Here is a 21,313-nt window from a genome sequence, read left to right on the forward strand (position 1 = left end):
GAAAGCTTCTTAAAGGATTATATAATTTGCCTAAGGTCATCCAGTTTACTTTCCAAGTAAAGTGAATTAAAATGAATATTCATTAGGCAAATTGTAATCTCACATTTCCTAGTTTTCCACATGATTCTGAACATAGGTATTTTGTTCTGATTCTCTTATTGGCTAACAAAAAAGGAGGGGATGGTTTTTAAAGAGTGGACATAAATACTGTTCAAACTAAATCAGTTCTTCTTCCCCAGGGAAAAGAGTTCTTTGCTTATCCTAAGAAATAACCAAAGATCAAAATCTAGTAATTAGCTATAAAACAATTTCTTTTCTGACAGACCAACTCTGTTGACCTGAGTAACTTCCATCTTTCTTCCCAAAGATGCCTAGGAAGTTTAGAATAATTTTCTTTATCCTTTTCCTTTCTTATTTGTCATAATTTAACTGTTTATAGGCTTCCCTGGTGGCTCAGACAGTAAAGAATCGGCTTCCAATGCAGGAGACCTGGGTTCATTCCCTGGGTCTGGAAGATTCTCTAAAAAAGGGCCACTCTAGTATTCTTGCCTGGAGAACTCCTCGGACAGAGGAACCTGACAGACTAGATAGCCCATGGGCTCATAGAGTCAGACACAACTGAGTGACTAACACTTTCACTTTTTAAACCTGAAATTAATCCATTCCAAATACAGGGTATGAGTGAATGTATAATTTTTATTACAGAAAATTTTCTCCATACTTGAAATGCACTAAATCAATGTAATAAGATTGCTTTATATGAGCACATTTGTGTTCAGTAAATACATCTGGTCTCTCTTCAATGACATTGCAATATAATTACTAGGTGCAAAACAAAGAATGCCATAGATCCACTTACAAACGCTCATTGTCTTCAGTGATGACAACATTATTGAGATCTCTCATGTATTCGTTCTTTTTCATTTTTTTTTTAAAGAAACTTTTTCTTTGAAAAGGGGATAGGCAGAAAACATCTCATGGGGAAAACTTGAATTAGGTAAAAGTTTAGCCATAAGTATAAATTAAAACAGATTTGAGTATTCAAAAACTGAAAAAAAGGGCAGGCATGACTTTTACTGGGTACCAAGAAAACCATGATCAGGCCCACAATCAGATTAAACAGTTGCTTTGGACAAATCACAAAACTAAGTCCAAATTACTATTATGTAATCCAGGTGTTCTCAATCCTAATTACACATTAAAACAAAAAACCCACCAATCTTTTAGATACCTATGCCAAACTCCCAAAATACTGCTCTACAAAGATGAGGCCTATGTATCTGTATGTTATAAAAAGCTCAAAAGATTAATGTAGTACACATATTGTTGGTTGCCCACGTTTTTCCTTATCTAAACGTATTCTAAAAATGACCCATTCTGCCCTCATAAATACCTCTGTGTCTCAGAGGAGATGAATTCCACTTCCAGCTACAGTAGACCCAACTGACGTAAGAGTTATTCCATATCCTTTACCAGTGACTGGCCTGTGGGTGGACAGGTCTAAGCCACTTTAGATCAATGAGACCCAAGCATCTGGTGGCAAATTCTGGGAAAGCTTTTGCATGTTAAGAGAGGGCCCCTGAAATCCTCCCCAATTCCTGCACTGCATGTAAATGAAGATGCACATAGTCCCAACTGCTACTGGCAAACATCCCGTGACCACGAGGGTAGCCAGCACTAGATGATGCCAAGGCTGCAGTTGAAAACAGCAGGGAGAAAAAAGCCCAGAGGTTCTTGGTGACCTTCCTACGGAATCACTGGAATAGAAATACTGAAGCCCTTTTTATCAGCTAACTTCATGTATAATGATTCAATAGATTTTCTAATTGTTTAGGTCATTTTAAGTTGGCTTTTTTAGTTATTTGCATCTGAAAGCTAAAGAGTTATCCCACTGCAGCACCTTTTCAACCATGTGTGCTGTGCTTAGACACTCAGTCGTGTCTAACTCTTTGTGACCCCATGGACTGTAGCCCACCAGGCTCCTCTATCAATGGAGGTTCTCCAGGCAAGAATACTGGAGTGGGTTGCCATGCCCTCCTCCAGGGGATCTTTCCAATCCAAGAATCAAACCCAGGTCTTTTGGATTGCAGGCAGACTCTACCATGTGAGCCAGCAGGGAAGCCCTAACAATCTGTATTAAGTAGAAACCACACAAACATGCCTTCATACTAAATCTGTAAATCCCAGATTGATTTATCTTTCCTACTGAACAAAGATTAAATCTTTAAAAAACTAATTTACATCTTGTTACACTTTTCCAATATTTGGGCTAAACTGTATTTAAAAGTTTATGCTCACTGCATTCATTTCATTATTCATTCAAAGTTTTTGCTATAGGCTTTGTCTTGAATGTGCAAGACCATTCGCCGTGCATAGAAGTCCCTATATTCCTCTGGTAATTCAGCCAGTGTTTTTAAGGCTCTGTCCAAAATTTGTACAGCTCTTGATGCTGCCGTCAGATCTTTGTTTCCATAGGTATCCGTTTTATCATAGCATTCAGATGGAAGGTGCTTCCAAAAGACATTCACTCCCACTCCAAACTCTTCAGAAATTACATTATGGAACCATAAAGCTGAAGAAGTATTAAAAAAAAAAAGTTAAAAATAAAAGCTACAGTTAAAAAAAAAACAAAATGTCAGTGAAATATCACAAATTGCATATAGCCAATTCAAGAAATAAATCTTATAACTAGATCCCTTCGTTAGCACACTCCTAGCTTTTAACAGAATCATTTTAACTTTTATGAATTGCCAACCAATTTAAAGTGTCAATAGCACAACCCTACGTTTAAAACTTCTGAAAGTAGCAATTTTTCCTTTTAACTTGAAAGACACAATAAAGTTCTATTTGTTTTTTTATAAAGTTCTATTTGTTTTTTATAAAGTTCTATTTGTTTTTTAGATCTGTAATTTGGGGCTGTGTTTTTTGTTACTTGTTTACACTTCCTGAGTCACACACCACATCAAAAGTGTTCATTTTTTATACACAGAACATTTCAATTATTTGAGGAGTATCTTTGACCTTTTCTGACTCAGTACAGTACTTTTGTCCTCAAAGACTTCCTGTTTAAGCTGCATTTGGTTCTCTAACTTGCTTAAAATCTGCATTCATTGCAGCCTCCCCAGTTTTATACTTCTAAGGCAGTTACAAGCATCCTATGTTAACATTCCTTTAAATATATATATAGAAGTAAAGCAAATATTTTGGTTGTGGAAAAGATAACTAAACTTCGTATAGCTAATTAATATTTTACTTCCACTAGAAAGTTTACTTCTTTGTTTTCAATTGAGAATAAATATTCTCAAAGCATAGGTGCTAAAGAAATATTAAACCAACACTACACAAAGATGAAATCCTAGTCACATCCAAAAAGTGTTTAATCTTGTGACAGAAAGGAAGATTTATAAGATGCTAAATTTTAGAAATAAACTCATTCTAAGAGTGCTCTAGAAAAAACAAAAGCTTAAAATATTTTGATTTACAAAACTAGGTTCCAACCATGGTTTTAATCTTAACTACTCTTTCTTTCAGAACCTTGTTTTCCTTATTCAGTGTTAACAGGGAAAAAAGCTAACCATTCTGTTAAATTTAAATCCAAAGATGGGACTTCTGCTCCTATTTCAAAATATCTGCAAATGTTCAGTATTTTTTTCTCCTTTAAAGTTGTATACAGAATAAGGCAGAACTGCATCACCCTTAATCATGCTCTCGATATAAAACCCCCAAATTTAAGTAATAGCAATGGATTTAAAACACAGTGTGCTAAAAAAAAAAAACAAAAAAAACACAGTGTGCTGTGACTGTTTTCAATGAAGATTGAGAAGTAAAGGTATTAAACTTTTATACACAATTATGTAAAGTTAACTAAACAGGACAACACAAAGATTAACAAACTATGGTTCCCTGTCCTCAAGGAATTTATAACCTAGTCTCAAATAAGATCATATTATTATTAATACTTTTATTTTACCACTCAAGAGGTATTATTATAAACATATTAACATATATATGAAAGGTAAAACTATAAGCCAATTTGTTAATGTACCCCTTAATATTATGATTTTTATAATTTTCAGGTATTGTTTTGTATAATTACAGATGTTAACTGTAACACGTTACTAATAACTAATGCCTATATACTGTTCAAAGAAATTAAGTGACACTAATTCAGACTGTAGAAAAATAATGCACAATAGTGTATATCATAGGCATTGCATTATAACATTTGATATTTATATTATTATTTTTGGCTTTGAAATATATTTATAATTTCTTCATAATTACTTAAGTGACAGTTCTAAAACACATGAATATTTTAGAAACAAAATGATTTTAAAAGTACCATGAGGTATAATTTTTTGCAGATATAAAGTATCTTGCTTAGTATCCTTTAGTAAAAGAACTTAAGAGTATAATAATATATTTATAGGTTGTCTTTGAAAAACAAGACTTAATACTGTAAAAATCTGTCTTAGCATACTTTAGACACACATACATTTGTATATAAATCATCATCTTGTATAGGATAGGATACAGTTAACAAACTTTTGTATTAAAAAAAAAATCGCATAATGGTCAGGTGAGTATTAATATTATAAAAAGCAAATTATTGAAGTCTAGAAATCTTACCAGGAATGAATAACACATCTCCAGCTTTAAGGGAACATTCATACCTTCTAGCCTTGGAAAACAGTGGATATTTAGCTAAGTCTGGGTTATCTATGTTCAGTACTTCTGATTTAGAACCTGAAAAGTTCCAAAACAGGATGATATAGATTGAATAGTTAGCATTTTTTTTAATGACCACAAATATAAATTTGAAATTTTATTTTTTTCCTTAACAACTACTTTACCGTATCACACCGTGAGAACAATTACTCTTCTCCTGAAGACAATTTTCAGTGACCTACCCTTTATTTATAAACATTGACATTCATGTAATATAATCAAGATAATCTAAAAACTTCATTCTTCATATAACCTATCATCTCATGTATAGACATACACAATGAAGAACACAACACAGAACACAAATACAACACAAGAATCATAATTAGGAAGAAGCCCTACAACGTTTTTCTATGAGAATGAAGACATTAAAAAAAACAACTTGAGAAATTTATTCTTTAAAAAAAAATAGTACCTGATAAATATAAATATTGGGCATCTCGAGGACTGAACAGAACAACACGCTTTTTTCCTGTCACTTGTATTAAGAAGTTATCCATTACCTGAAGGCAAATAAGAACTTCTGAAAAAGCATAAAATTCTAATATACAGAATCAATGGTATTCCAACCAGTTAACCATAAATCCTATCTTTTAATAAAACCTGACTCAGATTACCTAAAACTCTTATAGTAATATTCTAACAGTGAAAACAGATGTTACACAACTGCGTCATTATTTCTCCAACACTACCTTAAAATGGGAAGGACTGGCAGGCCATTAGAAAATCTGCTCAGAACACTATTTGCCTTTGTTTCATCATTATGACAGCAAGTGCAGTATCATCTATTTGAGGCTCCCTTTGGTAAGTATGACCAACTCCCCTGGTGGCTCAGATGGTAAAGCATCTGCCTACAATGTGGGAGACGTGGGTTCAATCCCTGGGTCAGGAAGATCCCCTGGAGAAGAAAATGGCAACCCACTCTTGCCTGGAAAACCCCATGGACAGAGGGGCCTGGTAGGCTACAGTCCATGAGGTCACAAACAGTCGGACACAGCTGAGTGACTTTACTTTCACTTTGGTAAGTATGGGTTTCCCAGATGGTACCAGTGGTAAAGAACCTGCCTGCCAGAACAGGACATGTAAGAAATGCTGGTTCTATCCACAGGTCTGGAAGATCCTCTGGAGGAGGGCATGAAGCCCACTTCAGTATTCTTGCCTGGAGAACCCCATAGCCAGAGGAGCCTGAAGGGCTACAGTCCATAGGGTCGCAAAAAGTTGGACCCAACTGAAGTGACTTAGCAAGCACACATGCACGTTGTTAAGTGTTTTAATTATCAAGGAATACTGTAAGCGCAACGTTAGAGGACAGGATGAAAGCACTTAGAAAAACCAGGTGCTGAGGAAACACAAGGTAGTGCTGCAACCACTGACACTCTTACTAGATAGCCAACCAGAATTTGGTTACAGGAAAATATATTCAATTTCCAAATTATTTCGAGAGGACCATAACTTAGCAAATAATTTTGATGAACTTAGTAATAGTGGAGCAATGTTGACTTTTATCATGTTTGTAAGGGTACACTGCATTAGTACAAATTTTGAAAAATCCTAAAAGCAGAGCTACAAGGACTTCCCTGGCAATCCAGTTATCAAGACTACATGTTTCCAATGTAGGGGGTGCAGGTTCAATCCCTGGTTGGGGAACTAAGATCCCAAATGCCTTACAGTGCAGCCAAAAATAGAAAAAGGAAAAAAAAACGCAGAGCTACATTAATTCTCAGCTAAGGAATTAAAATATATACTAAGCAAGACATAGTCATGATTCTTTACATATTACTTCAACCTAAGCATTTCTCCCTTAACAATGACTTATGTAAGCTTTAACTATGTAACTAGCATTCCTTTGACTTATTTTTAAGAAAAACTTCATAATATTTAAGATAAAATGGATACTACACAAAATTTATGAATACAGTTAAAAGTATGAGTTATCATTTTCCCACCATACTATTCATGTAACTAAAACCATAAACTGTCGTGTTGGAGAGGACTCTTGAGAGTCCCTTGGACTGCAAGGAGATCCAACCAGTCCATTCTAAAGATCAGTCCTGGGTGTTCTTTGGAAGGAATGATGCTAAAGCTGAAACTCCAGTACTCTGGCCACCTCATGAGGAGAGTTGACTCATTGGAAAAGATTCTGATGCTGGGAGGGATTGGGGGCAGGAGGAGAAGGGGACAATAAAGGATGAGATGGCTGGATGGCATCACTGACTCGACGGACGTGAGTCTGAGTGAACTCCGGGAGATGGTGATAGAGGGAGGCCTGGCGTGCTGTGATTCATGGGATCACAGAGAGTCGAACACGACTGAGCAACTGAACTGAAAACCTTAAAAAATGTTAAGATCTTATATCTATCTCATTTAATTATACTATATCAAAATTCTCCCAAGAGGTGCTCAGCTATAAAACACTATAAAATATACTTCTAAAACTTTATTATAAAGTTTTATATTTAGAACTTTTCAAAATATTCTTTTATCTTTGGAAACCTATCAAGGGGTCGCAGAGTCAGACACAACTGTGCAACTAATGTACACACAAGATATTGCTTAAAATTTTCTAAATTTCTCTACCCAACACCAAACTAAACACAAACCTAGACTTTTAATGTTTTTAGCTATTTATTTGCATGTGTTTGCACGTGTGTGTGCATGCTCAGTTGTGTCCCACTCTGTGACCCCATGGACTGTAGCCCACCAGGCTCCGCTGTATATGGAATTTTCCAGGCAAGAATACTGGAGTGGGTTGCCATTTCCTACTCCAGGAGATCCTCCCAAGGGTTGAGCCCACATCATTTGTGTCTCCCGCATTAGCAGGTGGATTATTTACTGCTGTGACACCTAGGAAGCTCATGCATATGTTTAACCAAATAAAACTGTATCACCATAGAATAAATAGTCAAGATCAATATCTGCGCATCTCACTGCTCAATAAATACAGTAGACACTTGACATTCTCAAGGGATATATACCCTAAGACCTCCAGGCATCTCCAGATTTTTACAGTTGGAAACAGCTCTCCACAAACTTCTGCCTTTCTCCCAAACAATGGTTCCATCTAGTCACATGTATAACTTCAACTTTAACATTTTTTCCACTTTCAGCTTTCCCCCTCATCTGGTGTCCATTTTCCACATGTTAAAAAAACAAAAAACACTTGAAAAAACTCAGTATATATATTTATAATGATGAATCAAGAACAAGACCACAGAGAAATGCAAATTTAAGAAACTAACTAGGCTCTAGCATTAACTAAATAATTTACTCCCATACCATTGCCTGGCAAAGCACCTGGTTTTAAACCTCATGTTTCAGCAAATTACATGTCAGAGATCTTCAGGGTAGCCTCCCAAAAGTTAACACTGTGAATGTTCAGTCTATAAATTCTAAAGGCTACTGTAGTTTTAGATTTCTCATTTTATGTAGCATACATCATAGTGTGTCCAAAGTTGTAACCCTGGTGAGCTGATTCGAAAAACACTGGAAAAGAACTGCTCTTCTTTGAAGAATTTTGGAAACTTAATATCTCCTTCCAATAAAGGAAACTGCTTTCTGATATCTGCAACATCCTGCATTGAGAGAAATACAATGAGAATTTTATTCTACAATACTGGAGTAATGCTTATTTTATCTAAGCCTGTCATCAGAGCCCATGAAATCACGGAAGAATGGTGCAAAATTCTGCTAACTGTTTTAAAATACTAGGATGTGACCATAGCCAACACATGATCTTTTAAGCTAAGGAATGGCAGACTGTGTAATTATACATTCAACGATATCACTATTGTTAACCTTTATATGCTTCAATAATAGGAAAGTTAATCTTACTCTAAGCAAGAATCATACAATTGCCACCTACTTAAATGTAAGAGTCATTAACTTGAATGTTATCAACTATGTAAAACCTGTGGCTTCTGCTAAGAGAGAAGACTAAAAGAAGGTAAAGAAATAACATGCCATAAAGAGAAAAGATAGAATCTGACTTGATCATTTTAGGGACTGCTTCTTAACTGTGTCCATATTAATTTGACTCTGAATACATATATATGAATTATCCAGGTTTTTTATATCATTTTAGATTATATTTTATTAGCTGAATGGCCATCTGCAAAATAAGTAGAATAGATTCCTTAATTGTGGAAAGATTAGATAACCTTTTACATTCAGAATTCTTACCTTTCTAGGGTCTTCTCCAAGTGATCGGAGGTAGTACTTCTCATCCTTAAATATGCCAAAGAAAAATAACATCAGTATTCACTTAAAAAAATTAGAAAGTAAATACAAAAGGAAATAAATTTGAAAATCTAACTCAATTAAGCCATTTTCAAAAAAAGTTCCAATTTCTTCCCTTTCTACTAATGCTCTCTGGTGGCCATATGAAGAAATGTCTCTATATGTGCTTGTAATAATGACAGGATCCACAAACATCAGGTAAAATAAATTCTTTATACAGGCAACACATGCATACCACATCTAAAGCCACAAAGCTTAATTTAGATTTTAAATTATTTACAATCTTAATTAGCATCTTAAGACATTAAAGAAATCCCATTTTTATAACACACATGATCTCAGAGTATCATTGAGGGCCAACAACAAACTTCGTGAATATAATGCAAATATAGAAGATAATATATTTTATACTTTTAAAACTAATTTTTTTAAAAAATCTGAAACACTGTTTTATAAAGCTAAGCTTATCCCTAATCGTAATTCTCAACCCAAATCATCAAGAGTCAGCTCAGGTATGAATTAGAACTATGTCATCTTATAGTAATAAACTTAAGTTGATGCTTTAAAAAACTGTCAATTACAACTTCATTAAGTAGCTCTAATAGGGAACTATTTGAATTACAAAGTATACATGGCCTGTATTTTCTGTAATTAGTAAACTGAGCTACATCAGGTCAAACACAGGGGCAACCCAACACAAGAATTCTGCCTCTTTTATACTTACATTAAAAGATTATAGCACAAACTTCAAAATATATCTCATTTATTATAACAATATATTATACATCTATGTTCATAGATTTTACTTAAATACAAGATTTACTGATTTTAAATTTTTAACTAGTACCATATCAGGTAAGTTTCATACATTTATTACTACCTAAACAGGTTCAGGGCTTGCCTGGTGGCTCAGACAGCAAATAATGTGCCTGCAATTTGAGAGATCCAGGTTCGATCCCTGGGTTGGGAAGATGCTCTGAAGAAGGGAATGGCAACCCACTCCAGTATTCTTGCTTGGAGAATTCCATGGACAGAGGCTAAGTCCATGGGGTTGCAAAGAGTGGGACAAGACTAAGCGACTAACACTTTCACTTTCAAACTCGTTTCAAAGTCTGTTCTTCAAAATTCTAAGAGTTATCCACCAGTTCTAATGTTTCAGGATATAAAATATAAATTTATGTGGCAGATACAGAGATGCACCACAGAACCCTCTTCAAGAAAAGATTCATTAATTGCAAGGTGTGTGATAAACTTACAGCTGCCAGCTGTTAACTCCTTCAGGTCCACCTCACCCTTTGAGCTGAAGGTCGTGCTCTTTCTAGGGTAGCCTCAACCAATGACTAAGCAAGATGGTAAAAGGCCTAGACACTGCCACCCTGGACAGGATTCCTCTAGGAAGTAGTCTTTGCTCAGGAGTTCCACATGGAGCTGGCAGAGTTGGTAAGCTCTGGATCACTGCCTGATGGCACCCTCTATCCAAATCTTCTCCTTTTCTCTCACAGGTATTTTCCCCAATAAGTCTTTTGTAGTCCTAATTTCATTGCAGCATGTGTTTCCCAGAGAACTGAACTGACAGTCCAATACATCTTACAAATCACCCTAACTTTTAGACTTTAATACCATTACCTTATCCCTATTTCCTTTATTTCACTTGACATTTCATGGCTATTTAAATCTGTGCCACTCATTACCCTTGGACAGGAAAGTACCAAAGTGCAGCTGAACATAGATGTTAAAGCATGACTGTAAAGCTAAAACACATTTTTCAGATATAGCTAATGGAATCAGTTTTGTATATATTCTAGTCATACAATTAGAATCAGACATCTGGGATTTGTAGGGATAAAACATCATGTGATGAAAGAACAGAGAAAATGTAATACCTTTTACCACCAAACTGACCATCAGCCCAGCTGGCTCAGATGCAGACAACAGCTTTCTTCAAAGCTTAAAAAGCAGTTTATTTTTCAAATGTGCTTTTGAGATAACACAGTAAACTTTTTTAAAAATGTATTTATAAAAGCCTCAATGTCTCAAGATATTTAAATTCTATTCTGCATTATTTTGAGCTGATTATGTAAATAAGTAGAATTCTTCTGCATATAATCCTGAACAAATGTTACAGCAAATATACACAACAGAAATCACATTAATAACAATAAAAAAATACAGAAATAGTCTTCTAGATATGAAAACAAAGTTCTCCTTTTTAGCATCTGAACATGGCATATCAGACCAAAGCATTTTCAGAGGAGGTAGTATTAATAACTAACATTTAGTGAGTGATTCCTACCTATCAGACACTGTGCTGAGTGCAGATTTTATTGAGTTAACTGTCACATAAAACTTATGAAACAAGTACTATTACTGTTCCTATTTTACAGATGAGAATACCGAAGCACAGAAAGGTAATGAGGACAAGGTTTGAGATCTAATAAATAGCACAGCTAGGATATATGGAAAGCTACAGTTCTCATATATCTAACATTCTTTAATAAGAAAATAATTTCATGATTATAATGTTTTCTTAAGAAAATGTGTAAAAACAATTACCTCTGAAATAAAGAATTCCGTATGCTTTTCTTCAGCTGCCCTTTGTACCAACTTGTCAAAAGGTAAAGTTCTAAAATAAACACAAAAGAATCCTTAGACTTAGTAAAAATAAACTAGTAATACTCTAACCACTACACACACACACATACTGCTTGCTAGAGTTTGATATAATCTTCTGTTTTATAACACAGTATCCATAATTTTTATTATAACCTATTATGTGGAATTCTAAGTTTTCAAACTTCATTTAGAGTTTAGCTTATTTGACTTAGGTTGTCTGAAATTTTGCTTTCAAAAATTAAAGATTTTTAGATCTACAGTATAGATGGATCCTTCTCATATGTCAATATACTCCTATTTCAAGTTGTTGTTAGAAAAGTTTCTGGTTTTATGGTATATATGGAAATACACAAACTTGCAAGCTTTTACTGCTACTAACTTTCAAGTTTCATGGCAAAACAAGTCTCCAGATGAACGAGGCAAACTACTAGTGCTACTGTAGAAGAGATAACAAGCAAACGGTCCCATGAAGACAAAGCCCCTCCCCTTCTCACCAACCTGCCTGCCTTCCAGCAGGACCAAACAAAACTGCTCTCACCCTTCTATACCACATTCTATCATTTCAGGCTTCTGAGTAATAGCTCAAGAATTCCAGTGAAATGATCAAATTTTATTCTTAAATATTTCTGCCCAAAGGCCCATCTCCTTCCATCCTAGTAAACAGGACTGAACACTGTAGAAGAAAAGTTTGAGTGTGAGGGTTACCTTCTCTGAGTCATATCCTATCTGTTCAATCTTCTAGAATCGAAAGTACTGCCCACTACCTGAAGATGATACCTTATCAGAAACATCAAACACAGACAATGACATCATCAAAGGCATCTGGGTCACTACACTCTAGCCTCCACACCTCTGATTAGGAGTTGTAATCTTTCGCTCTTACTAACAAATATCTTTCCACTTGAACTCTATAACAGGGAGGTAAGATTTCCTTGTAAGAAGATGACCATGCAATGCTTTCCAAGAAACATAGTGGGTTAACATAAATGTGGAATGTCAGCTATTAGAACAGATAACACTGTTTACTGAAAAGAAAAAGACCCTCTGGGAATCCCCTGGAGGTCTAGTGGTTAAGACTATGCTCCCAATGCATGGGGCATAGGTTTGATCCTTGGTCAGGGAACTAAGATTCCACATGCCACGCATCTCGGCAAAGTGAAAGTGAAAGTAAGTCGCTCCATCATGTCCAACTCTTTGTGACCCCATGGACTATATAGCCCATGGAATTCTCCAGGCCAGAATACTAGAGTGGGTAGCCTTTTCCTTCTCCAGGGGATCTCCCCAACCCAGGGACTGAACCCATGTCTCCCGCATTGCAGGCAGATTCTTTACGAGCTGAGCCACAAAGGAAGCAAATCTCAGCAAAAAAAAAAAAACAATTATTTATTATGTCTGGACTGGAAGGATGATGACTGAACTCTTAATTGTTGGGAAGCAGAGGACGTGGCTTCCCTGTGTGCAGTGTAACTCAGTAACTGAGCATATCCCTTGGAGGAACTGAGAAACTAAGGTCATAGTCATCTTATGCTACAGGTTGCTGTGGACTATGTAGCTTAACTAAACTAGGGTATCTCTGTGTCTACCTCTAGTCTTGTTCCCTCACAAGGAAGTTATCACTTAGTGAGCCAAAAATGGCTTCTGAATTGGTATAAGGACTCTACTGATACTATCCTGCTAGGATGCTGTTTCCTGCCTTGTACCCCTTTGCAAAGCTAAGATAATCTGATGCCAGATTCTGGACTAGCAGGTGTCAATTTGAATTTGAGGACACTATTGATAATTATGTACAGTGGACATTGCAGGAGAGAAGAAAGAAGGCTGTCATCTACTCAGACCAATCTACTTCTACAGTTTCTGGCTAATAATATCAACAAATTTATTTGTTCAATGTTTTCCATCTCTGATCTCACTGTATACCCTTCATTTCTACCAAAGCATCTTTTGAAGAGTTTGGAAATAATACAGAAGCCTCTGCAGGCCAGAGCTACCTCTGTAATTGGTGCAGTTGCTAAGGTCTTCGAGAGAACCTAAGACCTTTACAAGAACAGGCCAGGTAGAGTAGTTCAGTCCAAAGCAGAACTTGGGTGGCCTCAGCAACCTTCTCCTTTAGTAGTACCATCCAAGCTGAGAGAAGGGGGAAACAGGCGTATCAATTGAGAAATTCTTCGGCCTTAAGGTCTCATCTACCCTATGCATGTTTCAGTAAGAAAAGCACCCTGCTATACAATGCTCCACTTGTCTGGACTGACATACAGACCAGCAAGTGAGGTAGTATCCAAGAAGGATTAGAACTGTTAGGACTCTGTGGAGTCAGGCAAATTTGGGAATAAGTCTTAGTTCCATCATTTCAAGCTCTATTTACAATCTTGAGTAAATTATTTAACATTTTTAAGCTTCCGTTTTCTCATCTGTATAATTATCAGTTAAAAAAATATACCTCATAGACATTTAAATGAGTAATATAATTTAGGATGCACAGTACCTGATATATAAGAAATGTTCGATGATAGATGGTGGGGTTAACAATAATGGTAACGTAGCAGCAAGCAGTTAACAACATTCAGAAAAAGAAAAAAAAACTCCTTACTGTTCTGTTCCCCATTTTGGAAAGGTTTCTTTCCAAGATCAGGAATGATGAAAGTGTAACAAACAGTAAGAGCAGGATGACAGGAGTTAGACGATATGGATGTGACAGGCAGAAGCAGCAAAGCTCATCTAAGACTCAGACTTGAAAAAAAAAACCTATGGACAGAATACCAACAGTATCCTTTCAAGGCTCTTCATTTTTATGTATATGGATTCTGGAAGCACAGTAAGAGCTACCATGAGGAAAGAAGTAAAAGCCAAGACTTGGGAACATATTTATCTTCAAGTGTTTAAAAAGCAGAAATGAAACCTTAATCTAAAGTGTTAATAAGGAGATACGTGCGTAGGTTCTCTTACTTTCCAGCCTCTCTCTGTGGCCTAGATGCCTCCCTTCTTTCCTGTTCCCCAATAACTGCAAAAATGACTACATCTGTTTTCCTTCTGTCTATAGGCAAATAATCTTGCAACTCTTTAGCAGCTCTAGTGAAAGGCTTAGAGGAGCTGGAATAGGAACTATTACATAATATACGTGCTTCAAAAACATGTTTTGAAGATTATAGGACATGACATAATATTAAGGCAATTCAAGATGAAGTTTCAATACCCATTTGTTACAGCACTGGGCTTCCCTGGAAAATAAACATCATTAGCTGCAGGCTGAGAAACACTCATCATTCCAGCACTCTCTTCCACTTTCTTGTTTAATAAAAAATGAAAAGTTCTTACACTTGGAAAAATCCATAGCAATTAAATTCAGTTTATGGCCTATTAAAAACCAAAACTGTAACAGCAAATATTCAAAGAATCAAATACCAAGAAATGGTTTGGCAAGCTGCTATACAAACTTGGAAAACTCTAATGAGAAAAGTATGACCCTGGACACTGGAAGCTCTGTTTAGCTCATCTCTAAACTCTGGAAGGAACAGTGAGAGCCACCTTTCTTTAAAAAATCAGTCTTTTGTGAACATGGTTTTCAATAGACTGGATTTGCTGGAAACTACACGTGCTCAGAATTTGAAAACTGTTTTTAAATTTAACATTTTTAGTGAAACTCAAGGGAATAAACTCATGGGAATAAACAGCATAGTAAAACTATACGATTACAGCATTTAAAGCTTTCAAGTTCAGATATACCACAGATTTCAACTATCTTTTAAGACACCCCAAAACATAAAACGACAACCATGAGGGAAATTTAACATATTTAAGATTATTTCGTCAAAAAAGAAAATTAAGTCATATTTATCCAAGTTGACAAAAGATTATATATACCAAACATAGCAACCACCTGTCTTATATTTCTGGAGAGAGCAGAAAAAGAAAAAAACAAAAACAGGAGCTTATACTTAACTAAAAACAATCTGGAAGTAGAAAATCTTCCAAAAAATAGGGCATTTAAAATTAAAACAGGTTATGGAGGAAAAGTTTAGAATTTACAACTCTAGATAACAATTACTGATGTGGGAAGATCAACTAATCAATGAAGCGCTAAATGAATACTGCACATCCAGCTTTAGACGTAATCTAACTCTAGTTACAGAAATTCTCTGCTCTTTCCATAACTCCAGAGGGTATTGGGTATACACTCTATTTTTAAAACAGTCTTTGGAAATGTCTTTGTATAATTATGTAAGCTGAGAATTCTTGTCTTTTAAAAGCCATTCTTTAAAAATTAGTAAGCTATTCTATAATTATATCAAACAAGCCAAGAGAGAAAATGCCATATGGTCTTTGTATAATAATGCAAAAATATTTTACAGGTTTAAAAAAAGTTACGTATATCCCCAGAGTAAACCTCAGAAGAAAATACCTATATACAAAGTTTTTACAAATGAAGTCCATCTGGGCAACTGCAGCAACATGAATTTTCACCTCTTTCCTCCCTCCGATTTGGCTGAGGTAATCCACTGTCCATTTGCTTGTACATGCTCCCAAATCAATTCCTTCCAACACTAGAGGTTTTCTCTGTGCGGGAAAAATCAACAAAAATTAGGGAAAACCAACAATATATCAAGGGTAATAAAGGGATAAAAACAAATAAAAAATGACTATTGATCCCAAGATGCTCAAAATCAGATCTTCTGACAATTCATGCTGCAACTACAACAGGAAGAGGAAACTATGTAATATACTTAGAATAAAATTTTAACATTAGGAAAACAAAACAAAACCAAATAGCAATACTATCATAAGCTCAGAAACAAGAGAAGTCCGAATATTATTTAAAGCATTTTTATGAGTGTTATATATATAACAAAAAATACAACTGACTAAAATTTGTACTTTATAGTCAAATATGGTTTGAAACTTTTTATTTTGATAACCATTCTAAACTTAAGGAAAAGTTACAAGAACATTACAAAGAACTCCCATATACCATTTACTCTGAGTCACGAGTTGCTAATTTAACACTTTGCCCCACTTACTTTACCATCTGCTCTCACTCTTGCAAAGTGTGTATAGAGACATATTAAAAGTAACTTAATTTTTTCTAAACTATTTCAGGGTAGTTTTCCAAACTGTCTCTATCATGCTCCTTTATCTCTAAAACTTGAGCATATTTTCTGAGAACAAAGACATTCTTTTGTATAACCACAGAATAATTATCAAAATTATATTTAACAGCTATAGTACTTTTATCTAATCCAGCTTGTATCCAAATTTTGCTAATTGTCTCTGTATTTTTCCCCTACTTCTGAGATACCACACTGCATTTAATTCCTACTGCTAAGTCGTTTCAGTCGTGTCTGACTCTGTGTGATCCCACGTGTGATCCCACAGACGGCAGCCCACCAGGCTCCCCCGTCCCTGGGATTCTCCAGGCAAGAACACTGGAATGGGTTGCCATTTCCTTCTCCAATGCATGGAAGTGAAAAGTGAAAGTGAAGGTGCTCAGTCGTGTCCGACTCTTAGCGACCCCATGGACTACAGCCTACCAGGCTCCTCCACCCATGGGATTTTCCAGGCAAGAGTACTGGAGTGGGGTGCCATTGCCTTCTCCGACACCTCTTTCAATCTGGAACAGCTCCTCAGACTCGTTCTTTTATGACCCGGACATTTTCTGAAGAGTACAGGCTAGTTATCTTATAGAATGTCCTTCAATAGGCATTTACATGATGCTTCTCCATGATTAGATTCAGCTGATGCGTTTCTGCAAAGAATGTACCACTCAGTATTGCTGAGTGCAAAAATTGTGATTAAAAAAAAAAAATCACCTTCTACAGGTACTAGTTGGTATTCTAATGTAAGAATTAGCTCTAACTTCTCCATTTTTTTAAATTGAGTTATAATCTACTGATATAATTTTGAAGCTCAAGTTATCCCAGATTTGGCCAGTAAGAATACCTTCAAGCTGGCTCTTGTGACTTTCTGCCTGAGCACATCTTACTTTATGGCAAAATAACATAATCCAGTATTCTTTTACCTCTCTGTCCCAGCCCTATAGTTATTTCTTCAAGTAGCTCTGGTTTCTTCTAGTGGGGAATGCTGTTTAGGAACAATGATCTGGGTGCTAAATGTGTTCATGACTACTGATATGTCATTACATATAGGCCTTTTCAGGGGACGGAGCGAGGAAACATATCAAGGTGTGTATATACTCACTCCCTCCCCCACTCACAATATACACCCATACACACACACTACATATGCATATGGTTGTTTTTCTCTCTCTCAATATGTACTATACACACACACACACACACACACACACACACACAGAGTCTTAATGGATGTATCATGAATCATGATACTTCCAATATGGTACCTAAGTCCAAACTTATACCACAACATTTATTTCAATATTTCTTGTTCATATATTTGTAAACTACCTGCTCTCTTCCTGAGAAACCTGGTTCCAATCATCCTCAATGTTTAATCAGTTGCACAATCCCAGAATTCACAGTAAGTACTTCTACAATTGCTAAGTTATACCACTGTAAAAAAGTATACAAACTAGAATTCAGCATTGTTTATAGTTCTTTTTGTTTTTAGACTGCCATAGAATCAAAGTATGGGCTTCCCTGGTGGTTCAGATGGTAAAGTGTCTACCTGCAATGCAAGAGACCCATGTTTGATCCCTGGGTCAGGAAGAACCCCTGGAGAAGGAAATGGCAATCCACTCTAGTATTCTTGCCTGGGAAATTCCACAGAGGAGCCTGGCAGGCTCCAGTCCCTGGGGTTGCAGAATTGGACATGACTGAGCAACTAACACATTCCAAATTCATAACTAACACATTCCAAATTCATAATCAAAGTACTGTGTTCAAAAGTGACTTAGGTTACTTCTCCTCCCTCCCTTAATTAGGTTCACTTGTTTATATTCTATACTAGAGGTTTTTTTTTTAATTATTCCTTATCCATGTTAATTTTATTACTATTATTTCAGAATATAAAACATTAATGTGATCTCCAAAGTCAAAATTAGGTCAAAAAAGGTCACCACATCTATACTCACCCATGTTGTAATCACTCAACCCCTACAGATAACCAGTCTCATTAATATCTGGCTTATCATCCCCATGTTTCTTTTTTGCAAAGTGATCAAAAACCATATAAATTTCCTTATTTTTTATACAAAATTATACATTGTCTTTTGTAATTTTTTCTTTTTAAAATTATATCCTGAAAATCACTGTTATCAGTTCAGATTTTCTCATTGTTTTTTTACAGCTTAGACACTATAGTGTAAATGGACAATTTAATCAGTCTCCTATAGGTTTTTTAGGTTATTTGTAATCATTCTCAAACATAAGAAATACTAGATATTTTCATACTGTTCAAGTACATTCCCAGAGTAAACTCCTGAAGAGGAACTACTATATCATAAACACATCAACAGCTTTGTTAGATATGCCAAATTCCCCTCCATTAGGCTTGTACTGCTTCTGCTGCTGCTGCTGCTGCTAAGTCCCTTCAGTCGTGTCTGACTCTGTGGGACCCCATAGACAGCAGCCCACCAGGCTCTGCCGCCCCTGGGATTCTCCAAGCAAGAACACTGGAGTGGGTTGCCATTTCCTTCTCCAATGCATGAAAGGACTTGGCATAAAATATGAGTGCCAGTTTCCTCAGACTCACAAGGAGTGTATTATTAAAGCCTTTTGATTTTTGCCAATATGATACATAAATGGTATCTATTCTTTAAATTCTGAGTAAAGCTGAAATGTCTTTTCATGTGTTTAGAGGCCATTTTTATCTTTTTGTCAACTGTTCACTTTTTAATCAGATTTTTGCCTGCTTCCTCATTAATTTTTAACAGTTCTGCACATACATGTGCTTTTGCTGACCTTTAATGAAATATATATTGTAATATTTTCCTTCCAGTTTGAACTTGATGTACTCATATTTTAATCTTTTATTACACTTGAGTCATAATAAGGAAACCCTTCCATAGACCTAGATTACAAAGAAATTTATCCATGTTTTCTTCTAGTACTTATGTAATTTCTTTTTTTATTTAGATCTCTGATCCTTTTGGAAATTACTTTTTTGTATGGTGTCAGATATAAATCTAATTTTATCATTTTATAAATGACTGTGACTATCCAGTTGTCCAAGCACCATTTATGTAAAAGTTCATCTTTGTCCTAGTGATTTAATGTCATATTCATCACACGCTAAATTTCTATATGAATGGAAATTTATCCAGACTCTGGAAATACATACATAAAGTCACTCAGACTTTCTTCTCTATTCATCTGGTCTGTCTATCCATGCAACTGTACCACATTGTTGGTTATTAAAACATTTTAAGGACTATATCCCTTCTCAGCTTTTCTTAAGAGTTTCTTAAGTAGAAAAGTCTTGTTTTGCAAATTAGTTACTGATTTCTAGTTTTATTATACTGTGATCAGTACTATTTGCAATTTTCCACTTTACAGTGTTTAGTGATGCTTTCTTTGTAACATATTATGTCTTGTCTAGGAAGGCTAAATTACAAAACACTTTTTGCTAGCCATCTTACAAAGCATTTACATATTCATATATCATCTGATGGTCACAATTCTGTCCTGAAGGCATCTATACACTAATGTGTCCCGTGATGGGGAAGGACAACCACCCATCTAGCCTCACCTCCCAAATAAATTAAGACTTGAATCCTCCTCGTAGGTTTCTACCTCCTAAAAGAAAACTTCATCCCTGACTTTTGTAACACTCAGAACTGTAGCTCTAGAACCATCCTCAGAGATGTAAATATCAAGTAAAATTACTGGGGTAGGGGGTTCTTTATCATGAGCAGGCTAATTGTAATCTTATGGTTTGTTTTTTTTAAATATCTGCTCGTCTCTTTATTCTCAGTTTTTCTGATGCCTAGATTCCCTTGGAAAAGCACTGCAAGTAAAAACACTTTCTCCCCCATTAACATTTTTCTGAGTTTTGTTTTAAAGAACTAAGGTTGGAATTACAGATACAAAAGAATCGAACGTCTGGTCTACAACCCACGTTAGTTAGAATCCAGTGGAAGTTTCTCGTGGGATTCCCATTGCTTCCCCTTTTGGATCAGTGCAGTGAAAAACTGCTCCTTCAAATCCAGTAATCAGTGTAGACTAACAGGCGCCATTCAAGCTATTGGGGGGTAGGGGTCGGAGGTGGGGCGCGAAACTGCCCCTAGACTTTAAGAAATTCGACGAAAGATTTAAAGACCTGGGGGAGGCGGGGGAGGGGGTTTGGGGGTGGGTGAGTATTTCCCTAGGGTGCCATGGTAGTGGTATTAGACTCCTTGATCGAACTCCCGCAAGGCAGCTAGCGGGGCTTATTAGGCAAAATATTTCCCGTAGTCAGCGCTCTGACGTCCAACTGCTTCCCAGAAACGTGGAACGGTGCTAGCCGAAAAATTTAATAGATGAGACCGTCAACATCCCCCAGGTGCTCCCTTGGCCACAGGGCCAACTAGCCACTTTAAACTGACAACCTTCTCGCCACAACCTGGATCCCAAGAAACCAGTTCGGAGCCGCTCGAGTGGTAGGAACAGGTATCCACCGACATCCCGTGGTTCCGCCCCGCGAGAGGGCCTCACCTGCGGATACAGGTGCTCTATGAACTGCTCCTGCGAAACGCCCTCGAATCGGGGTACTGAGAAGCGGGGTCCGGCCATGGTTGTTCACACCAATCCTCTTCCAAGTCCTGGGACCCTCTGCACTAACACGTTCC

General features: G+C 36.2%; 1 protein-coding gene across 1 annotated transcript; it reads right to left on the reverse strand.

Annotated features, from left to right (window-relative positions):
• Window positions 1–426: 426 nt before the first annotated feature.
• On the reverse strand, window positions 427–21,300 carry TYW5 (tRNA-yW synthesizing protein 5). Its single transcript, XM_068968143.1, has 8 exons — window positions 21,180–21,300; window positions 15,974–16,128; window positions 11,518–11,587; window positions 8,908–8,952; window positions 8,163–8,300; window positions 5,144–5,231; window positions 4,630–4,746; window positions 427–2,572 (listed from the first exon to the last, which is right to left on the reverse strand). The coding sequence occupies exons 1-8, from the start codon at window positions 21,255–21,257 to the stop codon at window positions 2,316–2,318; spliced, it is 948 nt and encodes a 315-aa protein (XP_068824244.1). The 5' UTR covers window positions 21,258–21,300; the 3' UTR covers window positions 427–2,315.
• Between the last annotated feature and the right edge of the window lie 13 nt (window positions 21,301–21,313).

This window comes from Capricornis sumatraensis, chromosome 3, assembly GCF_032405125.1.
Source record: "Capricornis sumatraensis isolate serow.1 chromosome 3, serow.2, whole genome shotgun sequence".
NCBI lineage: Eukaryota > Metazoa > Chordata > Mammalia > Artiodactyla > Bovidae > Capricornis > Capricornis sumatraensis.

Coding starts and splice junctions, on each gene's coding strand:
- TYW5 (XM_068968143.1), bottom strand. CDS start 21,257: ATGGCCGGACCCCGCTTCTCAGTACCCCGATTCGAGGGCGTTTCGCAG. Junction 8,953..11,517: donor CGGAATTCTTTATTTCAGAG/GTAATTGTTTTT, acceptor GGCATATTTAAG/GATGAGAAGTACTACCTCCG. Junction 2,573..4,629: donor AGATGTGTTATTCATTCCTG/GTAAGATTTCTA, acceptor ATACTTCTTCAG/CTTTATGGTTCCATAATGTA.